The sequence below is a fragment of the Trachurus japonicus genome, chromosome 22, assembly GCF_045865225.1.
Source record: "Trachurus japonicus isolate A0001 chromosome 22, Traja_1.0".
Lineage (NCBI taxonomy): Eukaryota > Metazoa > Chordata > Actinopteri > Carangiformes > Carangidae > Trachurus > Trachurus japonicus.
The window spans coordinates 5,140,251-5,165,206 of record NC_140928.1 but is presented as its reverse complement, the minus strand read 5'-3'; the positions used below and the strand labels follow the sequence as shown (position 1 = coordinate 5,165,206).

Here is a 24,956-nt window from a genome sequence, read left to right as displayed (position 1 = left end):
GAGGTCAACTAATTCACTAACAAAATTTTATAGATCTTTTAAAAACCTTTTTAACCCCTTATCTGCCCCCTTATTTACAATTTATTTTGTTCCCTGTTGGGCTTTTTTATGATGTAAAGTATCGTTGTAAATAGCATTGGTCACAGGATTTGACTCTTTCTTTCCAATTGTTGTTTGTTCTTTTCTCTTCTTGATTTTAAAATCTATATATTCTATTCTATATATCTATATATTTTATATTGCATTATATCATATTATTATACATACAGTATTTACTTCCCATATTTAACTTTTTGGGTTGTATATCTACTGAAATTATTTAGTTAGGGCCCGGGGAAGTTACCATACATATTGGCTGTTAGTGAAATACAAATAAACATACATGCAACATGGTTGCAATTTAATGCTAAGGATTAAAGTATTAAGTAAGTACAGTGTGAAAATAAACAGACGGTCACAGCATTTGACTCTTTCTTTGCATTTGTTGTTTGTTCTTTTCTCTTCTTGACTTTTATTGATCTTATGTTACATTTAATCTCATTAAAAGTTTGTTAAAAAAGGTGCTATCTATATAAAGTTTATGATATGATATGACATAACATAAGTTTATAATATAATACAATATTATATTATATTATCAGAATCAGAATACTTTATTGATCCCATATATATTATATTATATTATATTATAGCTACTTCTCATATTTCCCTTTCTCAATAATATGCATCTAGAACTGTAGGGGGAACAATACTAGCTACAGTCTATTTGCAGTAGTGTAGTATATACAAATAAACATAGGCTACATATAACATGGCTGTAAATGCTAGAGGATTAAAGTTTAGTGCAGAAACGGTGTGAACCAAGAGAAACGGGAGACACCGGGGTCAGATACTTCCTCCCTACGGTTGGGTTTTTTTTTTTTTTTTTGAAAGGACCGGGTTGGATCCTCTCTCCGCTCCCGACCAATCGGAAGTGAGCATTTTTCGCGCTGGTCGGCCAGAGAGTTTGAGTTTCCCGCAAGCAAAGCTTTTTGATTCGACTTGAATGAAAAAAGCCTCCGTCTTTTTTTTTTTTTTTTAAACAAGGATGAATACGGATATTTCCCACCTTTAACCACCGACCGACCGACGGGAGATTCAACAGGTAACTGTAAAAAGAAACGCTCTTTTTAATGTTATTGTCAGCCCCGCCGGTGTGAGGTTGTTGTGTTTTTTTTTTTTTTTTTTACACTTGTTCTGGTCCGACCATCCATTTTAGCAAGACGGGGATCCGCTAGTTAGCATTCGAGCTAAGCTAACTAGCCGTGCATTTTGGCTTGGTTTCAATGGAACGCTGGTTAGCATTGGCTAGCGCCGTTAGCAGCCGTTTTTTTTAAAACGAGCTGTCATAGCGGCTACAAATTGAGTATATATCAGTGAAACAATGGGGGAAAACACTTTTAACAGACTACAACAACGGTCCAGTCTTACAGCCTGTTTATTTACCCACGTATTTACCTCAGTATAGGGGCGCTTTGCTCGCGTTTAGCTTTTCTTTTGCGGTTAGCGGCTTTGTCTATTTGCTGGAATGTAATGGCTGACTGGACTGGACTGGACTGACTGTAGCACTGACTTGACAGAGATGCGGTTGTGCTGCTACTGAATGGATAGGGGGAAAATGCTAGTCCGCTTCTCCATCCATAGCTGGAAATCCATGAGATTCCCCATACACACACACATCGTGGCTTTCCATTTCCACACCATGTTATAGTCGCAGCCAGCCGCCCCGTTTCGTTTCGTTGTATGACATTACATTACAGAACAGTCATTAGCCTGAGCCTGTGATACATATATATCAGTCTGTGATACATAAAATATATTTATATAGACAGATAGATGTATGTTTGTTCGCCGGAGTGCGGAGTAGTGCACAATCAAAAAATGAATGAACCGGTTGTTACAAGGCTTGATGAGCTGAAACCGGCTTGTCGTTAACATTATTACATTGCAGCTCAAAGCCAACACACAACCCAACAATACAGTGTAATCTAATGCAAGTATAATGTAAATGCATATGTAATACGTTGGTGTTCAACTCGATTCCAGCAACTATTCGCACTCCAGATGCATTATATCTACTCCTATATACTTGTCAGCTGCTTCCATTTCCGCGGCTTTTCTAGCCGGTGATGCGGTGGTTACGCGGCGCGGTGAGCCACCCACTCATTGGGCATTGGCTGCATGCGGTGGAGCCTGCAGCCTGCAGCCTGCCTGCTTTCTCCGTACCGCTTGGCCACAGGCTGCAGCTAGCAGCAGCAGCTAGCTATCCCCCTTTTTCCCCAGGAGAAAGAAAACCAACTTGAAATTGTCGCGGTAAGATGTGTGTGTGTTTTTTTTTTGTCTCCGCCCGCCCTGTGGTTGCTTCTTCTTTCTTTCTTTCTTCTTCATATGCATGGGACAAACCGAGGAATAGCGGTTGACTTCACCTCTTGTGCATTAGTTGTGATTAACGTATAGGTTTTTGCATTTCACTTCATTTCATTGAGGCTTGTGCACAGAGATGTGTTGTATCGTTGCTTCAGACTTATGGTCAGTCGAGCTTTTATGCAAGAAAACACCGCAAAAACTACGCGGCGAGAACATTATGTGACAGGTGCAGCTCCTCTCCTCTCCTCTCTCTCTGCCTCCCAGTCTGTGTTCATGCATGCTCCGCTGGAGCAAGTGAGTGCCATTTTGTAAACTGTGTAACGTTATCCTCATAGGATTCATATCCCAGAATACCATTTTTGGGAGAAAAGGGGGGGGGGAAAGCCAGGAGTAAGAGCTTTAAATTTGACTGCATGATAATTGTTTGTGATTTCTGGTTGAACCTGTGGAGTAAGAAGTTTCTGTGTGTGTGTTTTCTGTCCCTGCTGTAGCTCAGTGAGCCTGGAGGGGGTTAGATGGGATGGACACTAAAGGTAGCTCTCTGCCTTCGATGCCCGAGCCAGCCAACCCGATCAGCATGAAGCAGCCGCCAGAGTCCCTGAGTGTTCGGAAAGGTCGGGTGGACATGAGCAGCGACCCGGCCCTGCTAATGGACAAAGCTGCTGCCCAGCTGGCCGCCACGCTACAAGACGGCGGCGTCCTTCAGAAGATGGCTGGCAACCACAGCCACAACAACCATGGCCATGAGAGGCTCAAAGACCTCACCTCCCGCGTGCTGAACAACGGCGACCAGGACGCGGTGCTGCCCAAGCTCTGTGCTCCAGAACCACCGATGCTCAAGGGCGCCGAGGCCCCCGCCGCCGCTGCCACCGGTACCCATCAGCACAACTGCACGCCGCACACAGAACCCGAGCTGAAGGCGACGATACCCCAGGTGGTCAAGCAGCAGCCGCCGTTCGAGCCGTGCTGTGCCGACGGGACCAGTCTGGCCACGGCCACCGACGGCACCGCCGTACTCTCTGGACCGGACAAGAGAGAGGACGCAAAGAAACGCAGGGGGAGACCTCACAAACCAAAACCTCAACCAAACCTCAGCTCCTCCTCCTCCTCTGTAGTCGTCTCTTTGGAGGAAGCCGACCACACAAACACTGTGGATGAAGCCGGAGCAGCTGAAGAGGTTTTTTTGCTTTATTCCAACTTTTTAAGCAGCAAAGCGGTTTTTTTAAGCTTGACCTTCGCTTTGTCTGTGGCGTTATAAGCCGTGTGTCTCACTCAGACTGGCGCTAAAAGGCATACAGTATTGTAATACAGATACGCAGCAAGGCACCAAAACTCTTATTGACAGCTGAAATTCAATATTCAAGAAGGTTATATCGTCATTTTGTGCACAGACGAGCTGCGTATGATAGGAATTTTTGTGCAGAGTCCACGAGAAGTCAGACTTAAGGTTAAAAAGATAAAGAAAACATCAATAAATAACATAGATAATAACATTACAGTGAATGTTTGCAAATGGTGATAAAAAAATGAGTTTGACTGGTTGACATGGAAATATTTGTGCATTTACAAACTGGGGAAATTGATGTTTAACACAAATAAACAATTTTCTCACAGATAATGTTGAATAGACAGAACATCTGTAAGTCTTTAAACCCAGATGCAGAGCTGGAGAAGGTCCAGTCTATTGGATGTGTTTATAAATACTGACAGCGTGTGTATGTGTTTTGAAACTGAGATTTGAGTAAAGTTATTGATTTTTTTTTTAGGAATTGGGGAGGGAAAGGTGTCGGGAACCTTGATTTAGTTTCTATTTTTATCCATCTATTGATTAACTGATTGCCGTGTCTCCTCTTCAGCCTGATCTCATCCCAGAGTCAACAACGGAAGAAGCTGCAGCGGAGACTCTGTCCTTCCTGATCCGGTTCTCTGTCGGTGACGTGGTTTGGACGAAGGTGTCGGGATATCCCTGGTGGCCCTGCATGGTGACCACCGACCCGGAAATCAGCAATCACTTTAAACAGAAGCAGAAAGGTGAGATACGCTCACAACCACCACGATGAAGAATCCCTTGTACTTTTGTATTGCAACTATTATAACTGTGCTTTTTATTTCTTATGCTGCCACTGATTTTAAGAACTTATATTTGTTTTTTTTCCTGGTTTTATCATGTTTATTTTTAGCAGCCAACAGCAGGTCCGGCCTCCTCTACCATGTACAGTATTTCGGAGACGCCCCAGAGCGAGGCTACATCTTTGAGAAGAACATGGTGTCCTTCACTGGGGAGGATCAATACCAGGAGCTGAGCCAGGGCAACAAGCAGGCAGCCTCCCGTGCCATCCATAAAAAGGTAAATTAGTCTCTTTTTTCCCTTGGATATTGACCCTAGAAGCTCTGAAGGCCTCATATCGACACACTCATTCTCCCATTAGAGCATCGGATGTAATCTGATTAACTTTTTTTTTTACTACTTTTTGTCATGAATGATTCTAAAGTGATTTTAAAGTGCATTTGTTGCGTCTTCTTGGCAGCAACGTGATTATTTATTTTATTTCAACCTTTATTTAAACTCTGAAATATATTGAGGAGCAACCTCACATTTGCAATATAGCCGAAACAAAACACAAAACATTTGAGGACAAGACACAACACAAAACGTTTGAAACATACATAAGCATATCCGAAATACGAAATACCAAAGGTCTATGGATAATATTCTCATTCATCCAGGTCATCGTTCATTTCTGGGCAAATTGAATCGTAGGCAACTGGACTTGTATTTGTCTGGGAAGACGTTTCGCCTCTTATCCAAGGGGCTTCATCAGAGTCTAGCTAGTGCGGACTAGTGAAACTTGTTGCGTACGAACTGATGAAGCCCCTTGGATAAGAGGTGAAACGTCTTCCCAGACAAATACAAGTCCAGTTGCCAATGCCTACGATTTAATTTGCCCAGAAAAGAAATACCAAAAGGGAAGTGACAAAGATAAATTGAAAACAGAGAAGTCTAGTTAAAAACAGTAGCAGTTGGAGGTAAAATAAGATGCATTTATGGATTTAAATTGTGCTAATGATAAAAGTGTGGTAAGTTTTAGATGGTTGCAGGTGCACAGTAAGAAAAACTGGACTTTCCAAATTCAGTATTGACAGAGGGAACCTGCAGTGTGACTCTATATGATAGAGACTTAAAAATCACATCTATAATGTCTTTTTTTTGTTGTAACATGTTTGTATAACTTTGTTCTTTCCCGCAGACCGGTCCCTCCGTGCCCCGTAAACTCCAGGCCCAGTGGAATATGGGCATCATCCAGGCCAGCGAGGCGGTCGGCATGTCGCTGGAGGAGCGCATGACGAACTTTGCGTTTCAGTACGACGACGACGGGCCGCGTCTGAACCCCCACATCCTGGACAAGCTGAAGCCACGACAGAGCGACGACAACGAGATGAGCCAGGAAACGGAGTCACGGCTCAGTCCAGATATTCCCTCCATGCTGGTAGGCAACACACACACACACACACTATTCCCAAGATGGCAATTAGGACACACAACAGGGAAACGGAGACAAGCACCCAGAAGAAAACTCAAAAACGGAAGAGGGTCTAAGGCCACGTGAAGAATTTCCTATTGAACCGTAATGTGAGAAACACAGTTTATCTAAAGATTACATCCTTTGTTATATGTTAAATTAAGAGGAAAAATGATAAAATATACGTGTTCGGCTCAGGGTCGTATTTGAACTTTAAATATAATCTGATATTTGTAATTGCTGCAAAAACACATAAAGGTTTTAAAACATACAGAATGATGTGGAGTGGAAAATCTTCAAAAACCTAATCAGATAACACTTTCATCATACTCAAAGAGCCTTAAAAAACCTTCAGATAGCATCTTTAAAGGAGACTTTACTACTTATTTCCACTAGAGTAGCTTTGCAAGATTCACTGTTCAAAAAAAGAACAAAAAAAAATCCTTATTTTATCTCACACTTCCTGCTCTGCAGCTCCTCAGTTCAGCCTCTGAGTGGGGATGAGAGAAAAAAAGAAAAAAAGAAAAAGTGGGGCGATATTAGCGTGGGCCTCCTTAAGAGGGCCTCCTTAACGGCTCTCTGTCTCCTGATTGGCTGAGCGTCCAGAAGCCTGTGGAGGGGCAGCGGCACCCGGCACTCGTGAGCACCGCCTCATCCTCTAATGAGTGTGGAGGCGCTCGGAGAAAACTGTGAAACTCAGTGTGGAAGTTGAAGCAAACCTCAGAGAGCAGGACGCCCTCTGGTTCTGTAAACGTTCCTGTCATCACCTGCTTAATTAATGCGTCGATTTAATCACAATCAATCACAATCCATATATATATATATATATATATATATGTGTACGTATATATTTTATTATTATACATCCCCCTTTGATAGTTATACGTGTGGAAAATGGGAAGCATCTGCTAATGTTGTAGGTTCTGGGTGGTTTTCATATCACATTTTTTTTATCAATCATATCGGTTTCACGCTATTTGAGGGGTTTTTTTATGCAAGAGTGGTCTTACCCACATTCTCTTCTACTGAAAAAAGAATTACTGCAGTATATCATCTTTAAAAAGCCCAATCTACTGTCGTAAGGACTGTAGAGTGTTTATTTTTTCATGTCCACACACAGGTAAAATGCAGCACGACCCCTTCAAATTATGATGGTGGTAGTAATTAAGTCAAAGGAGGTCTGGGTAATTGATCGAAAAATAATTGAAATCGACATTTAGAGCCTTTAAAAGGGATACTTCACCCCAAATCGACAATTCACCAATTTTCTACTCATCGTCATGCATCAAGGAAGGGTTTGGAGAACTTTCAGAGTTATCAAAACGTCTTTGATTTGTCATCAAAACACTTTTGATAATGCACCAGGTTAGAGAGTTTCACCTTTTTTAGTTCTGTGAAAATCTCTTTAATAACTGAGCAGAATTGGTATTAAAACAGAAATATCTCTAAATGAATCAATATCGAATCAGATTGGAAATTGAACTGAATTGGGAACTTGTGAATCGGTAGCAAATTGATTCAGAAAATCATGTACGTTAAGCAGCAGCTACACAGTGAAAGCCTTTTCTCTTAGCACTCACTCTTTCTCATTTAATATGTATACTCAAGTTTTGGCAAAATGAGCTACGTATGTTTGAGTGAAAGACTGTAAAAAAAAAAAAAAAAAAAAAGGAAAAGCACCTTTTTATTTAATCACATTGGTGGTTCTTCGTTGCAGGATGCCACCACTCCTAAGGCCGAAGCTGAATCGGCTGCACCTCAGAAGAAAAGGAAGAGGAGACCCAAACAGGCCGCCCAGGCTCCCGCCAAGACACAGAGGAGGAGGAAAAAACCTGCAGCGGACAACAACTCCTCTGCCCCCGTGAGGAAAAGGAAATCAAAGCTGGTTTCCTCGACAGACGGCGTTTCGGATCCAGACTCTTCTTCGCCACCAGTTTCAGTTCCAGGTCGGTTCGAGAGTTGAAACCTGTTGCTCACCAGATCGAAGCGTTGGTGCATTGCGAGTCTGGCTGCGGCCCGGCAGCTCTGGTAAAACACGCCGAGGCAGAGCCGAGCAGAGCAGAGCTGTGGGGATCCCCTGCTTTAAAGTTGCCATATGTGGGTTGTAAACTCCTGCAGTGGGCGGATTAATGGGGAATGTATCAGTTAATGTGGCTTGTTAGTCTGCTGCGAGGCTGCTTTATTCTGAAAAGAAATGCACATAAAAATGATCCCAAGATGCTGTTTGATCGTTGTCTACTCCACATTATCCCTGTTGCACAGTTAATTTTTGTAGAAAACCAAATTTTAAGCGCTTATTTCTCTATTTATAAAGCACGGTGCACCTTCAAAATAAGAGTCGATGAACGAAATTACTTCACCACAAGCGAGACTCATAATTTTGTCCTCGTCTTTGCTTGATTTGTAGAAATTGCTGTTGATGCATCCGTGTAGATTTGATAATTTATTTAATTTTGTTAAATTTTTTGTCGTCGTAGTTGACAAAGTGAAGAAAAGGCGGAAGAAACGGACTCCTGAGGAGCAAACGACTGATTCCTCAGGTGAGTCAGCCGACACTTTAAAGTAGAGATGGTCTCGTTTTAACTGAACCAAAGCTTCTGTCTAGTTGTCTAGTGTGAATGCGTATTATTTATTGTCATTATATAATTAGTTTGGACCCCAGGAAGAATAGCAGATGCTATACAGAAGCTAATGAGGAAGTAATAAACAAACAAACAGTCTGATGGTTTATTTTGGGCTGATTTAAGGGGCTTGGCAACAAGGTGGAACCGAGCATTTAAAGCAATCCTCTTGGAAATGTCAGAAATTCTTGCTCTAAACCAATAAAAATGTCAAATCCTAAAAAAAACAAAACGGCAACACATATTTGAAACATTTCTGTCCTCAGTCAAGAGGGAGCGGAAGAAGCCGACGGCTAAACGGCAGCGGGCGGACACCGCAGCGGAGACGGATCAGCAGCCGAAAAAGAGACGCAGAATGAATAAAGATGCTGAGAAACAGGTGACCATTGATGCAATGAAATGTAGTTTTTGTGCCCAAAATGGACATGAACTTTACTTATTATCTATTATCTGCACACACTGATAAGATTTTATCGTCTCAGGCTTCAGCTTCAGAGGGAACGGAGAAAAAGTGGAAACGAAGGAAGAAAACCGACGAGGTCGTCAAAGTGACCAAAAGACGACAGAAAAAGTCAAAAGATCCTCTCACTGGTAAAAACAAAAACCAAACAAAACAAACAACTCTGCTTTATCGTGTTGTTTCGTCTGGTTGTGGGTAAATTATAGTTAAAACTTTTTGACTCCACATAGATGAAGAAGTCGCAGAGAAACCAAAGTATCGGAGGAAAAGGAAACAGGATGGAGAGAACCAGGCCACGCCTGCTAAAGCAAAGAAGAGGAGGTCGTCCCCTTGTGATCCGGATCCTGAGGTGAGACATGACCTCACACTTATTATTATAAATGGTACGAAACATCCAGCATCATCTCTGAAGACATTTTCAAGTATAAAGCTTAGAGCTGGCTCAAGCGGAGGAAATCGATTCAGCGTAAAACATTATGACCGTTGTCTATCGCAGCCTTTCTCAAAGTGGGTGCCGTGGCACACTGGGGTGCCATCTGACTGCGTCAAGGGTGCCTTGAAAAAAATACCTCTTCTGACATTTCATAGAATACATTCTCTTTACATACGCAAAGGGGCCGTGTCCACCGGACGCCCTTTTAGCGCTCTGGGCGTCTACTTTCCATTCAGATCCTATGGAGCTCGGAAAAAAGATCTCGGCGCTTTCTTTTTTTGTCGCGGCGCTCAGAGCGCTCAGAGTTGAAATATGTTCAACTTTTGGAACAGCGCTGCACTTATCAAGAGGCTCGGACGTGAGGCGGCTCGTTTCGGCAGCGAGAGAGAGAGAGAGAGACCGCTCCATGGACACGGCCGTTGGTCACGGGCGCTCAGAGTAGTAGGGGCCGTGTCCAGCGGACACCGGATGCTATGAAAAAAATGCGTCATACCAGGCTACGTCTCCCACTGATGGTGAGTCACAGCCTCCTCTCTCCAGTGGAACTGTGTCCGCTCTGTTCCGACTCCGGTGCGTTTGATGTATGAAAACACTCTGCTGCACACGGTGGAAACTCTGTGATTGTTCGCAACAGAGTCAGAACGGAGCGGAGACCGCCGGTGGATATTCATTTGAACGCGTGCCTGCACTGCGCGACCTTTCTCTCTTCCTCTCACATTGTGGATTATTGTGTGCGTGTGTGTGTGCATATGTAGGCTACAGAGGCACCTATGCATAAATACTGTAATACTGTCCCGTCTAAATAAACAGGACATTTACATTTAGGCTATGCAGTGTCATTTTGAATTATATTTTACACAGGGGTGCCGTGATATTTTATGCACTTTTGAAAGGTGCCCTGACTGAAAAAAGTTTGAGAAACACTGGTCTATCGTCTTACTAAAAAGTTGGGTGTTCTTCGTCTGCTGCAGGGCTCTGGGAGCGAAGGACGTCCTGATTCTCCGAGCGACAGTTTGGACGGGACGAAGAAAGGTGAACGGAAGAAAGAATTCGTCTGTCAGGTTGGTTTATCACTTATTCTGTTGTCACGCCGTCACTTCCCCCTCACCAGCCCTCACTAAAGGGGAAAAACGTAAAGGGATAGTTCAACATTTTGGCAAATTCTCCTATTGCCATCATTTCCTATAGTCATATGAGTACCTTTAATTATCGGGGCATGTTGTTTTGAGATCCAAGGGGCATCCCTTTAAAGGGATAGTTCACCCAAAATTCAAATTTCACTCATTTTCTACCCACCCTCATGTCGACTAAGGGCTGGGAGAAGTTTCAGATTCCTCCGTGCCTTCTCTGAGTTACAGGAGGGCTCCGTGCAGCACTGCATGTCCATATGACGGTAGCAAACGGGGCTCACTTCTTCATCCAAAAAGACACCAAAAAACATCCAAATACCTCCATAGTGCTCGTCTGTAATGTCCCTCTTGTATTGAAGCCCCAACATGAGAATGTTGTTGTTCCGAAAAAAATTAAGTAAGCCTATATTTTAAGCTTGTTTGTAGCGGCACGGAGGACTCTGAAACTTCTCCCAACCCTTAGTTGACATGAGGGTGAGTAGAAAATAAGTGAAATTTTGGGTGAACTATCCCTTTAAGAGCTCCCATCACAGAGAGAGAGCCTGTTTGGGTGAAAGCCGGTAACGGGGGAAACAGTAACTTTTTTGAAAACGTAATGCAGTTTATTTATAACACTGTTATTCCCATCACTAGTGTTTAGAAACAAATGAACACAGACAAAAACGTTGAAATAGAAGCATTTTTAGCTTTAGCTCCATGGTGATAACTGCTTTAGTCCTCCTGAATTTTTCTTTTGTATCTGCAGAGGTGTGAGCTGGCCGGCGAGGACCTGGTTCCCTGTGAAGGTCAGTGCTGTGGGATGTTCCACCTCGACTGTCTGGGCTCGTCCTTCAAGCCCGACGAGAAGCTGCTGTGTCAGGAGTGCAGCACAGGTGAGGCGTTCAGGCGTCTTACGTCACGATCCAACTTCCTGCAGCTCTACTTCGTCCCTTCCGAGTCCCGTTCTTCACCGACCGACTCTCTTGTCTCCTTCTCTCTCTCTCTCTCTCTCATCAGGGATTCACCCGTGTTTCACCTGTAAGCAGTCGGACGGCGAGGTGCGGCGCTGCCACGTCCTGCACTGCGGCAAGTTTTACCACGAGGCGTGCGTCCGCCTCAACCCGCTCACCTCCTTCGACAACAAGGGTTTCCGCTGCCCGCTCCACACCTGCCTGAGCTGCCACTACGGCTGCCGCACCAAGCAGAAGTCCACCAAAGGTGAAGAAGAGCTGCAGCTTCAGATTCAGTTTTATTTTATTTTATTATTTTATTTTTTTAAATTGTGAAATACAAAACAAACAACATAGTGGACATACATGGTGTATATACAAAGTGTGAACAAGGGGGTGTGTGTGTAATTCAAGTGTAATATATGATATAAATGGTGGTCAAAACAATAATAGTGAAAAAAAGAAAGCGATGAATAATAATAGTAATAGTAATATCGGTCGTCATAATAATAATAATAGTTGTGAGAACAATAGCTAGACAGCAATAATAACAGTTATAACAATAATAGTGATAATAAAGTCAATAATTGTAAAAGTAAAAAAGAAAGAAGGATGAAAGTAGGATGTCGATGTGATATCTTACAAACTGTATAATTTAATTTATATTTCCTTCATTTACCCATCCTCCCCTCCTTCAGATCGTTTTGCATGTGTTTCTGAGATGTTCAGTCCTTTAGACGTTTATTTTATTTTTTTAAATCTCCAGATTAAATCAGGGTGTTGTTGGATGTTGATGTCTTTCTCTTGGCTGAACGTCAGACCAGAGGATGAAACCGTAATTGTGGTTTTCTTAAAAGCCGTCTGAGCAGGAATGATATGAGTCAGCTGTCCAACTGTGACGGAAACATCATCAACAACATCATCATAACCACCCTTATCGCTTAGGAAGTTGTTGGCAGTTTCAGAACTGATGTTAACAGCTATTAACAGTTTAATATCCCAATTAAAATAGGATTAATGGCTGTTTTTTGCCTTAAAAATCTGTTAAATTGATGCAAAGTAAAGTTTTTCATGCACAGGATGTAAAAATCAATGCATTTTTGCACGGATCCTGCAAGTGCAGCTGGAGATACAAGAGTGGAATGTGAATTTCCATTTCCATATTTCGCACATTCTGTGACATAAACTGTAAACTGTCTTGTCTGTAACAACATCTATTGCACGTCTGTCCGTCCTGGGTGAGGGATCCCTCCTCTGTTGCTCACCCTGAGGTTTCTCCGATTTTTCCCTGTTAAAAGGGTTTTCCATGGAGTTTTTCCTCAGTCGATGTGAGGGTCTAAGGACAGAGGATGTTGTTACGATGCCATGTAAAGCCCTTTGAGACAAACTGTTTGTAAAAACGGGCTATACAAATAAAATTGCCTTGCCTAAAAAAAAATCAACTTGAGTTCGTCCTCTGGAGCCTCAGCAAAGCCTCAGCAAAGACGGTTTCCCCTCTCTGTTTTTTCTTGGATGCACGAATCATGATCACATTACAACACTAGGATCTAGTCACAATGAAAACAGGACACTAATGAAACACGATGCAGTCGTCCTGCGTTGCCAGTTTGTGACTAATCTGTGATGAAAATCCTCCTCCAGCAGGAATAAACCAAGCTCTAGACTTTTCAAAATAAAAGACTCACCACCCAAGCATCCATCCATCCAGAGTTTATACGTCTGTGTTGTAACGCCCCGGTGTGTTTGTCGTGCTCTTGTGTGCTGCGTTGCAGGCAGGTTAATGCGTTGCCTTCGCTGCCCGGTGGCGTACCACGTGGGCGACCAGTGCGTGGCGGCCGGCAGCGAGATGATCACCAACACGGCCATCGTCTGCACCAACCACTTCAACGCCAAGAAGGGCTACAGCCACCACAGCCACGTCAACGTCAGCTGGTGCTTCGTCTGCTCCAAAGGTTTGTGAATTCTCTCCACACCATGTTTAATGATAATATGGAGGAGCCGTGTAACCAAGGTTTTCTATTCATTCATTCAGCCTTTATTTTAACTCGAGACCTCATTTATCATGTGGCCGAGCAAAAGATGAATTAAAAGGTCCTAGAGTTTGTATAAAAGTGACAGGAAATAAACACAGTAAAATCTAAAAGTCAAGAGATGATGTTTAACCCTGAAGATGGATTTTATTCCTAAAGCTGCAGTTTTATTGTTACTAAACTTTGATTAAACATGAGCAGTTTTCATCTATGACTGTTTGCTTAATGCTTAAATAACACATGATCTCTCCCATCTTCAATTAATAAAGGTCTTGTCTTGTCTTTTATCATAAATTTGTTAGTTATTAAATTTGCAGATGGTGTGTAATAATTGTTTTGTGCGCTCTGCTGACGCTTTGGTAACAGTCACACAATTTAATTTTTATGATGTGGTGATGCTAAACTAATTGATTGGTATAATTAAAACTAGTGCAGGTATAATTGAATCATTTTGAATGAGTAAAGAAAATCTAATTTAATATTTTGTTTCTCCCTCTAATCATCTTTAAATCTTCTCTGGTGTGAATTCTGGAGCTGGATCAGCATTTATAACAATTATTAATTCAATAATTTTTCTTCAATAAAGCTTCTGCAGGCGTTTTAGGTTTTAGTTTTATTGCTTAGTTGTGTTGCAGACTGAATTTATTCCATTTTAAAACATTTATAAGAGAAAAAAAACAAAAACTCTGAGTAAAAGGAGTTGTTTGGTTTTAATTTCCATTTATTGATCTTAAAAATCATTGATTTTTAGTTGTTTTTTTTAAATCATTCGTTGTTGTGCACTCGTTGAAATCTCTGTTCACCATTTCTTTTCCTCGCCGTTCACACGCACTTTTAGGTTTTGACTCCAGAGCAGCCGAGACGTGTAGACTAGAAAATTATTATCCCCTTAATCTCTATAAAAGTGTGGTAGTGAAATAATCCTGGCGCGGCCGCCTGCACTAAAGCTGCTGTGGAGTCATTAATCACACATGGAGCCGCCGCCGCTGCTGCTGCTGCTGAGACTCCGACATGTAGGACACGGCTGTAACGTCGTCATGTGGGTGCAGGAAGCTGTTTGTTCTGATTTAATCTTAACCTGTTTATAGTTTTTACCTTAAAGGGATAGTTCAACATTTTGGCAAATTGGCCCATTGCCATAATTGCTATAGTCATAGCAGTAGGTTTGTTACCTTTAATTGTCGGTGTAAGCTACTTTTAGAACGGCAGAGCAGAGCCGTGAGCTGCTCAGAGCTATGCTATGGAGGCTAAAGGAATTTCTTGGTTTCCCTCATCAAACTCATCAAATACAAAATCCCAAAACTCCAAAACGCTTTTGTGGACAAGTTGTAGTCTTGTAGAGTCTGCTTGCTGAACAACTGTCCCTGTACGCAACACGCATCAGCGGTTTTGCATGAATTTACCTTCAAAACAACTCTGTCTGGTAACGTCCCGTTATTATCTCATAGCGTGGTGATTGTGCAGCTCACAACTTGTCCACGACAGCGTTTTGGAGTTGTTGGATTGTGTATTTGATGAGTTTGATGAGGGAAACCAAGAAATTCCCTTGGCCTCCATAGCATAGCCCTGAGCAGCCTGCTGCTCCGCTCCGCCGTTATAAAAATAGCTTGCGCCGACAATTAAAGGTAACGAACCTACTGCTATGACTATAGCGATTATGGCAATGGGCCAATTTACCAAAATGTTGAACTATCCCTTTAATTGCAGAATCACAGCATCGGTTGTTTTGAACCACAACACACAGAAAGAGTGGGCACACGGCAGACGAAACATTTGCACTTTATTGGGCCTTGTTTTTATCGCCTTGCACTGGATGACTCAACTGTGAATTAGGCTGTCTTTACACTGCACGGTTCAAGTGGCCCAATTCCGATTTTTTTCTCTCAAGTGGCTCAGATCGGATCTGTAACATGAATGTGTAAACGGGACAAATGCGCATGGAATCGGATATTGTCAGATCAGATTCAGGCCCCCGTTATATGTGGAAATAAATCAGATACAAATCGGATCTCTGCCAATGCGTCTGCAGTCTAAACAGACAGATCGGATCTTCCCTGGCAATGCGTGTCATACGTCATCAATGATAATATTAATTCACGTGCTCACGCGTCTCGCTGAACCTCTGTAGTCCGTGATTGACACGTGGGGCTGACCTGGACTACCGTGGCCAGCTGTGGCCAGCTGTAATCACTGTCACAGGCGTTACAGTGTTTAATAAACTCGTCGTCCCTGTAAATGAGGGAAACCTCAGTGACCAACGAGTTAAAATAAAGGTTTGAATAAATAAAAAAATAATTTTTGTGGTGTCCGCGCGTCTGTTTTTTTCCCCCTCACTAGTTCTTGTTTTCATATAGCCACTGCAGTAACATTCATTTCTATGCGGATCGATACGAGGGCAAGCGAGGGAGCGCGAGATAAACACCAGATTTCACGTTTTCCTACCGGCAAAAACTGAACCGAGCCGATAAGAAATCAAGAGAGGAAAAACAAACATTGTATACAAATGTGTCCAAGAGGCTGTCCCCGTCCTCACGACGTGAGCGACGGAGGATCAAACGGTGGCACAACTGTCACTGTCACTCAGCTGCTCATCTCACAGCAGCTCTGCTCCACGCAGCCACTTCACTAACGTTATTTTGTAACGTTCACTTTGTAAGTGACTTGTTGGATATAAACTCTGAACACCAGACTCACCTTTGTTTAAAAATATTCTTATATTATTACGTGACAATTTCCTGAAATCACTAGTTTATTTCCAGCGGGTCGTTTCATGCAGGCACAGCAGGTGTAAATGCAGATTATCAGATCTGGGTCACTTCTGATAGAACATGTAAATAGACCGTCAAAAAAATCGGATATAGGCAACAAATCGGAATTGGGCATCAAGACCTGCAGTGTAAAGACAGCCTTTGAGTCCAAACACCCGTCAGTCTGAGTCGGAGCTGCACGTCTGAGTCTGTAACGTCTTAATTTAACCGGGTTTTGTCTCTGTTGTTGTTGTTGTTGTTGCAGGAGGACAGCTGCTCTGCTGCGAGTCCTGTCCAGCTGCTTTCCACCCCGACTGCCTGAACATCGCCATGCCCGACGGGAGCTGGTTCTGCAACGACTGCAGAGCCGGGAAGAAGCCGAAATACAGAGACATCATCTGGGTCAAACTGGGAACGTACAGGTGAGACACTGAGGTTGTTAATGAACCGTCACGCAATTTAACCACTGAGTTCCTGCATTAAAGAGGAACTATGCAGGATTTTTATGCAAGGCAATTTTATTTGTGTAGCCCATTTTTACAGTTTGTCTGAAAGGGCTTTACATGGCATCATAACAACATCCTCTGCCCTTAGAACCTCAAAACGACTGAGGAAAAACTCCCAAGAAAATCCTTTTAACAGGGAAAAAGTTGAACATTAATTAATTTTACCTTAATTAACCAGCTCCAGAGTCCTAGTGCTGGTTAAATCAATGACTTGTAACTAGTTCCAGGGAGAATGGAGGCTCTCTGCCTTCCACCTAGCGTCTCTTGGTCTGAAAACCAACCTTGTAAGATCAGAGCCTCCGACCCGGTGTCCCAGCTCTCGTCTCTGCGGCTAAGGAATCGTGTTAATCTGAAACACTGATCTAAATAACAACAATAGTACAGAGGGAATATTTGCATTTAAACATTTTATTTGTAGCAGATCCAGTTCCCTCTGAGCTGCAGCTACAACAAACATTGTGGATTACTATATCTGATGTTACCAACGTTAAAAGACCTTGCTCTGACTCTCAGAAACGTTTTGACAAAAGCAGAAACAACCAGGATCTGCACAGGAAGAGATGAGTTTGAAAGATGAAGACGGCTGAAAGCGGAGAAGAACACCTCTGAGCTTCCTGCACAATAATCTGTTTTCCCAGTGCATGTAACGCGCTGCAACATTTTAACTTTAACCGCAGCAACGGTTTTGGCCACAGTCTTACATATTGCTCCTTTAACTTGCTCTCCTGCTTCTTCTTCTTCTCCTCCTCCTCAGGTGGTGGCCTGCAGAGATCCACCACCCGCGAAACATCCCCACCAACATCCAGCACCTTCGCCACGAGATCGGAGAGTTCCCCGTCTTCTTCTTCGGCTCCAAGGATTATTTCTGGACCCACCAGGGCCGAGTGTTTCCCTACATGGAGGGAGACCGGGGCAGCAAGCACCAGAGGACCGGCATCGGCAAAGTCTTCAAGAACGGTAACGTCTTTAGGCGTTAAAAAATGTATTTCGGTCAATCATCATAGCGACTTCCAGTGTTTTTGCTTTTTTTTGCATACGTAACGATACCAACCAAATATACAACACCATTAAACAAATATTCCAAGCAACAACTGAACAACACTTACATTACCAGAAATCAAACCATTTTTTTTTATATTTATCAATTATCTTGTACCTTTAAATCTCTGTAGAGCCTCACTTAATTTCACCCTTTGCAGCCCTTTTTACAGAGATGGATGTACATTTAATATTAGTCCGAGCTTATTTTTTACACATATAAATTCCTTTAAATTCAAATTTGCAATCTCTCTTTTTAAACATGTTTGCAGCTTTAAGTTATTGTTTACTTTATACATTGTCTGTGCAATCTTGTAGTCCACTAAATCCTGGAATTTAAGTCTGATGAGTATATGTGTTGTATGCATTTCCCAAATCTCCAGGCAGTACATGTACAATGCTGCTGCTACTGTCCAAATGCTGTTTCATTCACTCATCGATTCTTCACTTTAACCTCTTTACATTGCCTTTTCCAAAAATCATAAACTTTGTTTTGCGCGTGTTTAGGGACAACTTATTAACGTCGAACCATTTCTTAACTAATTGATAATAAATGAAATTACCTTTACAACATTGTTGTTGTTTCCTCAGCTCTGTTAGAGGCTGAAGCTCGATTCAAGGTGATAAAAATGAAACGAGAAGCCAAGGAAGCTCAGGAGAACAGTCGAAAACCGCCTCCATACAAGTTCATCAAGGTGAGAAATCTCTGCTTTTATCAAAACTTCTTCAAAGTTTGACTCATTTAAAAAAAATCTTAATCAACGATTTCCTTTTCTGACGTTTCCCTCCTCCTCCCCTAAGGTGAACAAACCCGTCGGCAGAGTCCAGGTCTACACTGCGGCCGACATCTCCGAGATCCCCAAGTGCAACTGCAAGCCGACGGACGAGAGGCCGTGCGGGTTCGAGTCCGAGTGTCTGAACCGCATGTTGCAGTACGAGTGCCACCCTCAGGTCTGTCCCAACGGGGAACGCTGCTGCAACCAGGACTTCACTAAACGCCTCTACCCGGAGACCAAGATCATCAAGACGCCCGGCAAAGGCTGGGGCCTCATCGCGCTGCGCGACATCAAGAAGGTGAGGAGGGGGTGTGACCGTAAAACAGAGGGGAGAATATCTCAGATTAATGGGTTAAATGTCCAAGGCCAAGGTGTTCAAAAAGTAATCTGATCAGATTTTGGATCAAATCTTGAAAATGGGTCATTCAAAACAAAAAAATGGATTCCGAGATCGGATTAGATCACGTGATCCAATCTTACAGTTTGTGTTGTTCAAAACTTTTAGTAGGATCGGGATAACTTTTATTCTGATCCTAGCAGTCGTTTGGATTCAGGAACAAATTATCATTTCAGTTTAATTCAAACTTGTAAAAAAAAAAAACAGCATATATAATGTAGTACAGTGGTTCTCAAGTGTGGTTCAAAGGGGTCCCCAACTTTTTCTCAAAATTTTACCACTTTTTTCCCAGAAATTTCTCCAAATTTTTCCAAAATTTCACGCCGTTGGCCCTAATTTAAACGTACATTGACTAAAAAAAGTAACGTACTTCAGTCTCAGAACAAATATTTATGTATTTCTGGTGTTTGTTTCAAAATGTTGTCCAATGGGGGGTCCTTGGTTGAATTTGTGTCAGTTTAGGGGTCCTCGATGTAAAAAAGTTTGAGAACCACTGATGTAGTATATATTTATATATACACAAATCTATTGGTTTATATTTTGCACCTGATTTTTAAACCACTACAGTGATAAAGTTAGTTCAGTTAGTTAACTTTTGATTATTCCACAAACGAAGAGATTGTATCAAACTACTGGATAATTAAATGAAATTTAGTCAGACATTTTGAAATCTTGAAAAGTTTGTATCTGGATCAGACTGATGAACAATCAAACTTAGCTTTGAACAATTGGAATAAAAGTAGAAGCCCAGAAGATAAAAAGTAAGATTGATCTTAATTATAGGTCAGTTTGTCTGTTGGGTTGTTTGAGAAATGGATGAAAAACATTGTCTAACGGAGGCAAAGCTCAAACATCTCAGACGTGTTTTCAGGATGAGCACAAGCAGTGTTAATAAGTTGTGTATTTATTACGTGTTACACACTGGCACTGACGGTGGCGTTTCTCCAACAGGGCGAGTTTGTGAACGAATACATCGGAGAGCTGATCGACGAGGAGGAGTGCAGGGCGAGGATCAAGTACGCACAAGAAAACAACATCACCGACTTCTACATGCTCACCATCGACAAGGTCAGTGTGTGTGTGTGTGTGTGTGTGTGTGTGCGTTGTCCTGCTGCTCCTCAGTGTGTCAGGGTCCTGCTTCCTCATCGCAGCAGCACCGTTTCCACTGGGAGCCACAGCAACACGCTGGTATTGCATTGGGAACGCTGCACGATAGATGACTGCAGCGTTACAGGAGTCAATACTACAGAGACCGGGGATGAACCGAATCCAGGTTTCAGTTTCTGCCGAACCTCAGCGCATCAACTGAACCGAACCCCACGCACGTCAACTAGTGGTGTTGCATCTTCACCGGCCTCACGATTCAATTTGATTATATGATGCCTCTTGATGCATCACATCCTCAGTTTTCTATGTTGGCGCACATGGCTTTTTCATTATTTAACATAAATAGTCAGATGAATATGATAACTTTGTATGTACATAAAATGAAAAAGAAAATATAATTTAAATGCATTTCCACAACACAGCGGCTTCCTTGGAGTCTGAACACACAAAGAAAAAGAAAAGGCCTATAGTCTATTTAAAGGTGCACTCGTAAATCTTGGCATTGTGGTTTAAAATAAAATAAATCACTGTCTCAGCATGTGAATAAATAACTTGAATAAATTATTTGAATTTGAAAATCAATTATGTGACATAACTTCGTTTCAGAATCGTCCAATTAATAATGAATATGAGTCTTTGAAACGATTACATGAAGGTTTACGAACGACATCCTTTTCTCCCTGAACGCCAACCTTTCAAATCACTCGGCACATCCAGCATCACTGTCATTTATCACAAACTAAATGTATAAAGTCCACTAGCTGGATGCTAACATATAGGAAACATCATAGACGGGCTATTGGAAATTAGCATCGCTATCGTGGTAATATTAAACCAGCAAACAGCAGTTATTATAACATAAACATGGCATAAGTAATGCATACAATAATTCTTACAGGCAAATATTTCCTCTGCTCTGTGGAAATAATTTCACTTTTTCCTTTTTTTCCCTTTTTGTTTTGACTTGAAGCTGAAATGTCCGGTGATGTGTGAGCATAATGCAAAATAGTGGTGAAAGTTATTGCCCTTGTTTTTTTTGACAGTTAGAATAAACAAAGGAAAAACACAGTGTGACGTTGTTTAGTGCATTTACTGTATAATGTGTTTATTGTGTGGGCCGATGATGGAAGTAGGATTCGGATTCGGTATCTCAGCAGAACCCCAAAGATCAGGATTCGGTTCATCCCTAACAGAAATAAATGAATGAAATAAAATAAAAATAAAAAGTATAAAAGTGACGTTTTTCTTTGTGTGTTTATTGTGTGAAGGACCGGATCATCGACGCCGGGCCGAAGGGAAACTACTCTCGCTTCATGAACCACAGCTGTCAGCCCAACTGTGAGACGCAGAAGTGGACGGTGAACGGCGACACGCGGGTCGGACTCTTCGCCGTCTGCGACATCCCAGCAGGTGAAGAGCAGCCGTCCATCACAGACACCAGAGAGAGACGAGACGCCTCTAATGTTTTTATTTCATCGTCAACCTTCTTGTTGTTGACAGGGACCGAGTTGACCTTCAACTACAACCTGGACTGTCTCGGTAACGAGAAGACGGTCTGTCGCTGCGGCGCCCCCAACTGCAGCGGTTTCCTCGGTGACCGTCCCAAAGTGAGTTTTATTATCAGGGTCAAACAGAAACAGAATAATTTAGTTAATTAATCCAAGTATTAATCTGGGAAGTTGTGTTTCCATCAGTGAAAGACGGGAAGTGTGTCAAGTTAATGCGATAGATGATGAAATATATTGTATTATAATTATAAAATCACAAATTTACAAGAAAAAAAACATTAAATTGATTTATTTTTACAGGTTTTGCAAAAACAAAATTGTTATTTGTGGGAGTTTTTTGCTCACAAACTGTATATTGTCACATAATGGGTTTACATTTGTGATGTTAACCTTGAATATTCAGTTTTAAACTGTTAAATTCACACAGCTTCTCCTCCAACTCATATTCTAAAACTATTTATATATTTATTTGAGAAATCAGAGAAACGGATTAGGGCTGCAACTAACGATTATTTTGATAATCGATTAATCTGTCGATTATTTCTTCGATTAATCGGATAAAAAAAAAGGCTCAAATTTGATTTACGTTGTACGGAAGAGAAGAATGAGAGGAGGAGTTGTTTCTCAGTTTGATCCAGCATGTCATTGGTATCATTTATTTCTTTCTCCCTAACTTTATTCAAAAACATAATGTTATTCCAAATGGACAATATTAGTGCAAAAAATTGCACAAATACATTTTTTTAAAGTTAGTTGAACGGCCCAGAGCTGTTAAACTAATAATAATAGACAAAATTCATTAGGGCACTGCCTGATTTGCTTACAAGTGGAAGTCTGCAGCATGTTTACATCCAGTTTTCAGTTTCGCTCACAGCCCGTTTCCCCGACCGGCCCACGTTCACACCGTGATAAACATCAGTCACCGCGGGGGGACAGGCTGGACCCTCCAGTCACACACCCACAACGTTACACACACACACACAGCAGCGATCTGATGTAAACATCGGTATTAACTGTAATAGCGCCCATCACTATAAAATAAAACGGGTAAATGATGATCAAATCTCTAATCTGAGTCCTCCACACACCGAGCTCTGGGCAGAGGAACAGCTGATCAAACCTCAAAGAAATATTTCTTACCTTTACTCCAGGTGTCCAAATCAGTCAGCAGCAGCAGTCATCAAACTCCAACAGTTTTATAATCCATATTATTCCCGTTTGCATCGCGTTCCTCGCGGCCAGCTGCTTCATTCATTTGCATTGTGTGAACAAAAAGAAAAAAGTTTTCGCTAACGTTAGCTTTAGCTTTAGCTTTAGCTTCAGCGTCCTGACAGGAGAGGCTGACAGAGGAGACAGTGAAGCCTCTCTGCTGCCGGTACCGAGTCCAGACCACCGGTCCAGAGGTCCAGACAGTCCGTGACCATGTCCGTGACACACCGCGTCCGAGCCGCGCGGACAAACAACGCGGTGGAACCGGACAACACAGGTCCGGTTGATCAGAAACACGGCTGTTGTCGCCGCTAAAAACACGTCTTTCTTTTTACATGATGCAAATGAATGAAACAGGCTGGCCGCCAGGAACGCGATGTAAACGGAAATAATATTAGTGGATTATTGGAGCTGGATGACTGCTGCTGCTGACTGTTTTGGACACGCGGGTAAAGATAAGAAATATTTCCTTTTTTTCCCTGGCTCTGGGCCAAGTTAATCGCTACCCAACGAATCGATAATCAAATTCGTTGCCAACGAATTTAATAATCGATTTTTATCGATTTTATCGATTCGTTGTTGCAGCCCTAAAACGGATAAAAGCAGCATTGTGGAAATCTAGAAATAAATAGACAGAAACAGTGTCTTTCGTTTCCAAAATTAATTCTGAATTTATTTATTTCTACAAATAATTACACTGTTTAATGATGGAAAAATGTTGTTTTTGTTTCTATTTTTCTTTCTTGCATTTAAAAAAATGAACCTTGGAGTTTTTTTCCCCCCTAAATGTCAGTAATCCGTGTCAGTCTGATTAAATCCATCTGCTGTTGGAGCTGCAGCTCCTGTTGCTCGGCCTGATTTGATTTTTCGACGTGTCGTTTTTTTTCTTGACGTTGCAGAACTCGAACGGTCCGACGGCCGAGCCCAAAGGGAAGAGGATGAAGAGGAAGTACAAGAGGAGGAAGAGCGAGGGGAAGAAGAAGTCCGAGGACGAGTGTTTCCGCTGTGGAGACGGAGGACAGCTGGTGCTGTGTGGAAAGAAGACCTGCACCAAGGCCTATCACCTGTCCTGCCTCAACCTCACCAAGAGGCCCTTCGGTAAGAAACCACTGACCAATTAACAATCAATTAATCAATAGTGAGACTGGTTGAAGTTCTGACCAGGGATGTCAGGAGTATAGATTTTCTTGGTACGATTATTGTCAGAGAAATAATCACTGTGTTACAATTATCATGATTATTATGCATTCATTAATTTCAAAACACTATGAATGGGTATAATTACATTACTAATCATACACAAAATATTTCAAGTATCTATTAATATTAATATTCTAAAAATAGCTTGCACCAACAATTAAAGGGATAGTTCAACATTTTGGCAAATTGGCCCATTGCCATAATCCCTATAGTCATATAGCAGTAGGTTCGTTACCTTTATTTCTCGGTACAAGCTATTTTTAGAACGGAGGAGCAGAGCCGCGAGCTGCTCAGAGCTACGCTACGGAGGCTAGTGGGATTTCTTGGTTTCCCTCATCAAACTCATCAAATACACAATCCAACAACTCCAAAACGCTCTGGTGGACAAGTTGTGTTGTTGCGTTTTGGAGTTGTTGGATTGTGTATTTGATGAGTTTGATGGCAATGAGCCAGTTTGCCAAAATGTTGAACTATCCCTTTAACTGTGTGTCTCCCCCTCTCCCCCCCCTCCCCCAAGGCCGTTGGGATTGCCCGTGGCACCACTGCGACGTCTGTGGGAAGAACTCGGAGGCGTTCTGCCAGCTCTGCCCCAACTCCTTCTGCAAGGCTCACCAGGAGGGGGCGCTGCGTCCGTGGCCCGCCACCGCGCAGCTCTGCTGTCTGGAGCACGACGAGCTTGACGCCACAGAGACGCACGACCACAACGCCGCTAACGCTACCGCCGCCGCCGCCTTGGAGTCAACCGGGTCCCTCGCCAACACCACCACCACCACTACCGCCGCCGCTAGTCGTCCTCTGAAAGGCTCCGGGAAGACGAAGGGCTCCAAGAGGAAGGCAGCAGAGGCCTGACCTTTGACCTTTTGACCTCGGAGCCCAAAACAAAAACACCAAACTTCTCTCTTGACACCTCTTGAACAAATGTTGAACCCCACGTTGTT

The 24,956-nt window shown here is 42.4% G+C and overlaps 1 protein-coding gene across 3 annotated transcripts; it reads left to right on the top strand.

Annotated features, from left to right (window-relative positions):
* The first annotated feature begins 975 nt into the window (after positions 1–975).
* Positions 976–24,956, top strand: nsd2 (nuclear receptor binding SET domain protein 2). Of its 3 annotated transcripts, none has more exons than XM_085767406.1 (23): positions 976–1,144; positions 2,898–3,583; positions 4,263–4,437; positions 4,587–4,753; positions 5,655–5,894; positions 7,645–7,873; positions 8,405–8,467; positions 8,815–8,927; positions 9,031–9,139; positions 9,239–9,357; positions 10,413–10,502; positions 11,317–11,443; positions 11,568–11,768; positions 13,273–13,452; positions 16,543–16,699; positions 17,538–17,740; positions 18,413–18,516; positions 18,623–18,895; positions 19,946–20,062; positions 21,370–21,511; positions 21,602–21,708; positions 23,718–23,916; positions 24,536–24,956. In XM_085767406.1, the coding sequence occupies exons 2-23, from the start codon at positions 2,927–2,929 to the stop codon at positions 24,865–24,867; spliced, it is 4,104 nt and encodes a 1,367-aa protein (XP_085623532.1). In that variant the 5' UTR covers positions 976–1,144; positions 2,898–2,926; the 3' UTR covers positions 24,868–24,956. The 3 variants fall into 3 exon arrangements, with proteins under 3 accessions (XP_085623532.1, XP_085623533.1, XP_085623534.1); XM_085767407.1 differs by having other exon boundaries at positions 991–1,144; positions 4,590–4,753; XM_085767408.1 differs by lacking the exon at positions 976–1,144 and adding an exon at positions 1,876–2,352 and having other exon boundaries at positions 4,590–4,753.

What these genes read in the sequence shown, in the direction of transcription:
- nsd2 (XM_085767406.1), top strand. Translation starts at nt 2,927, where the DNA reads ATGGACACTAAAGGTAGCTCTCTGCCTTCGATGCCCGAGCCAGCCAAC. An exon ending in CGTCTGCGACATCCCAGCAG is followed by an intron (nt 21,512 to 21,601) that starts GTGAAGAGCAGC and finishes TGTTGTTGACAG; the next exon opens with GGACCGAGTTGACCTTCAAC. An exon ending in TCCTCGGTGACCGTCCCAAA is followed by an intron (nt 21,709 to 23,717) that starts GTGAGTTTTATT and finishes TTGACGTTGCAG; the next exon opens with AACTCGAACGGTCCGACGGC.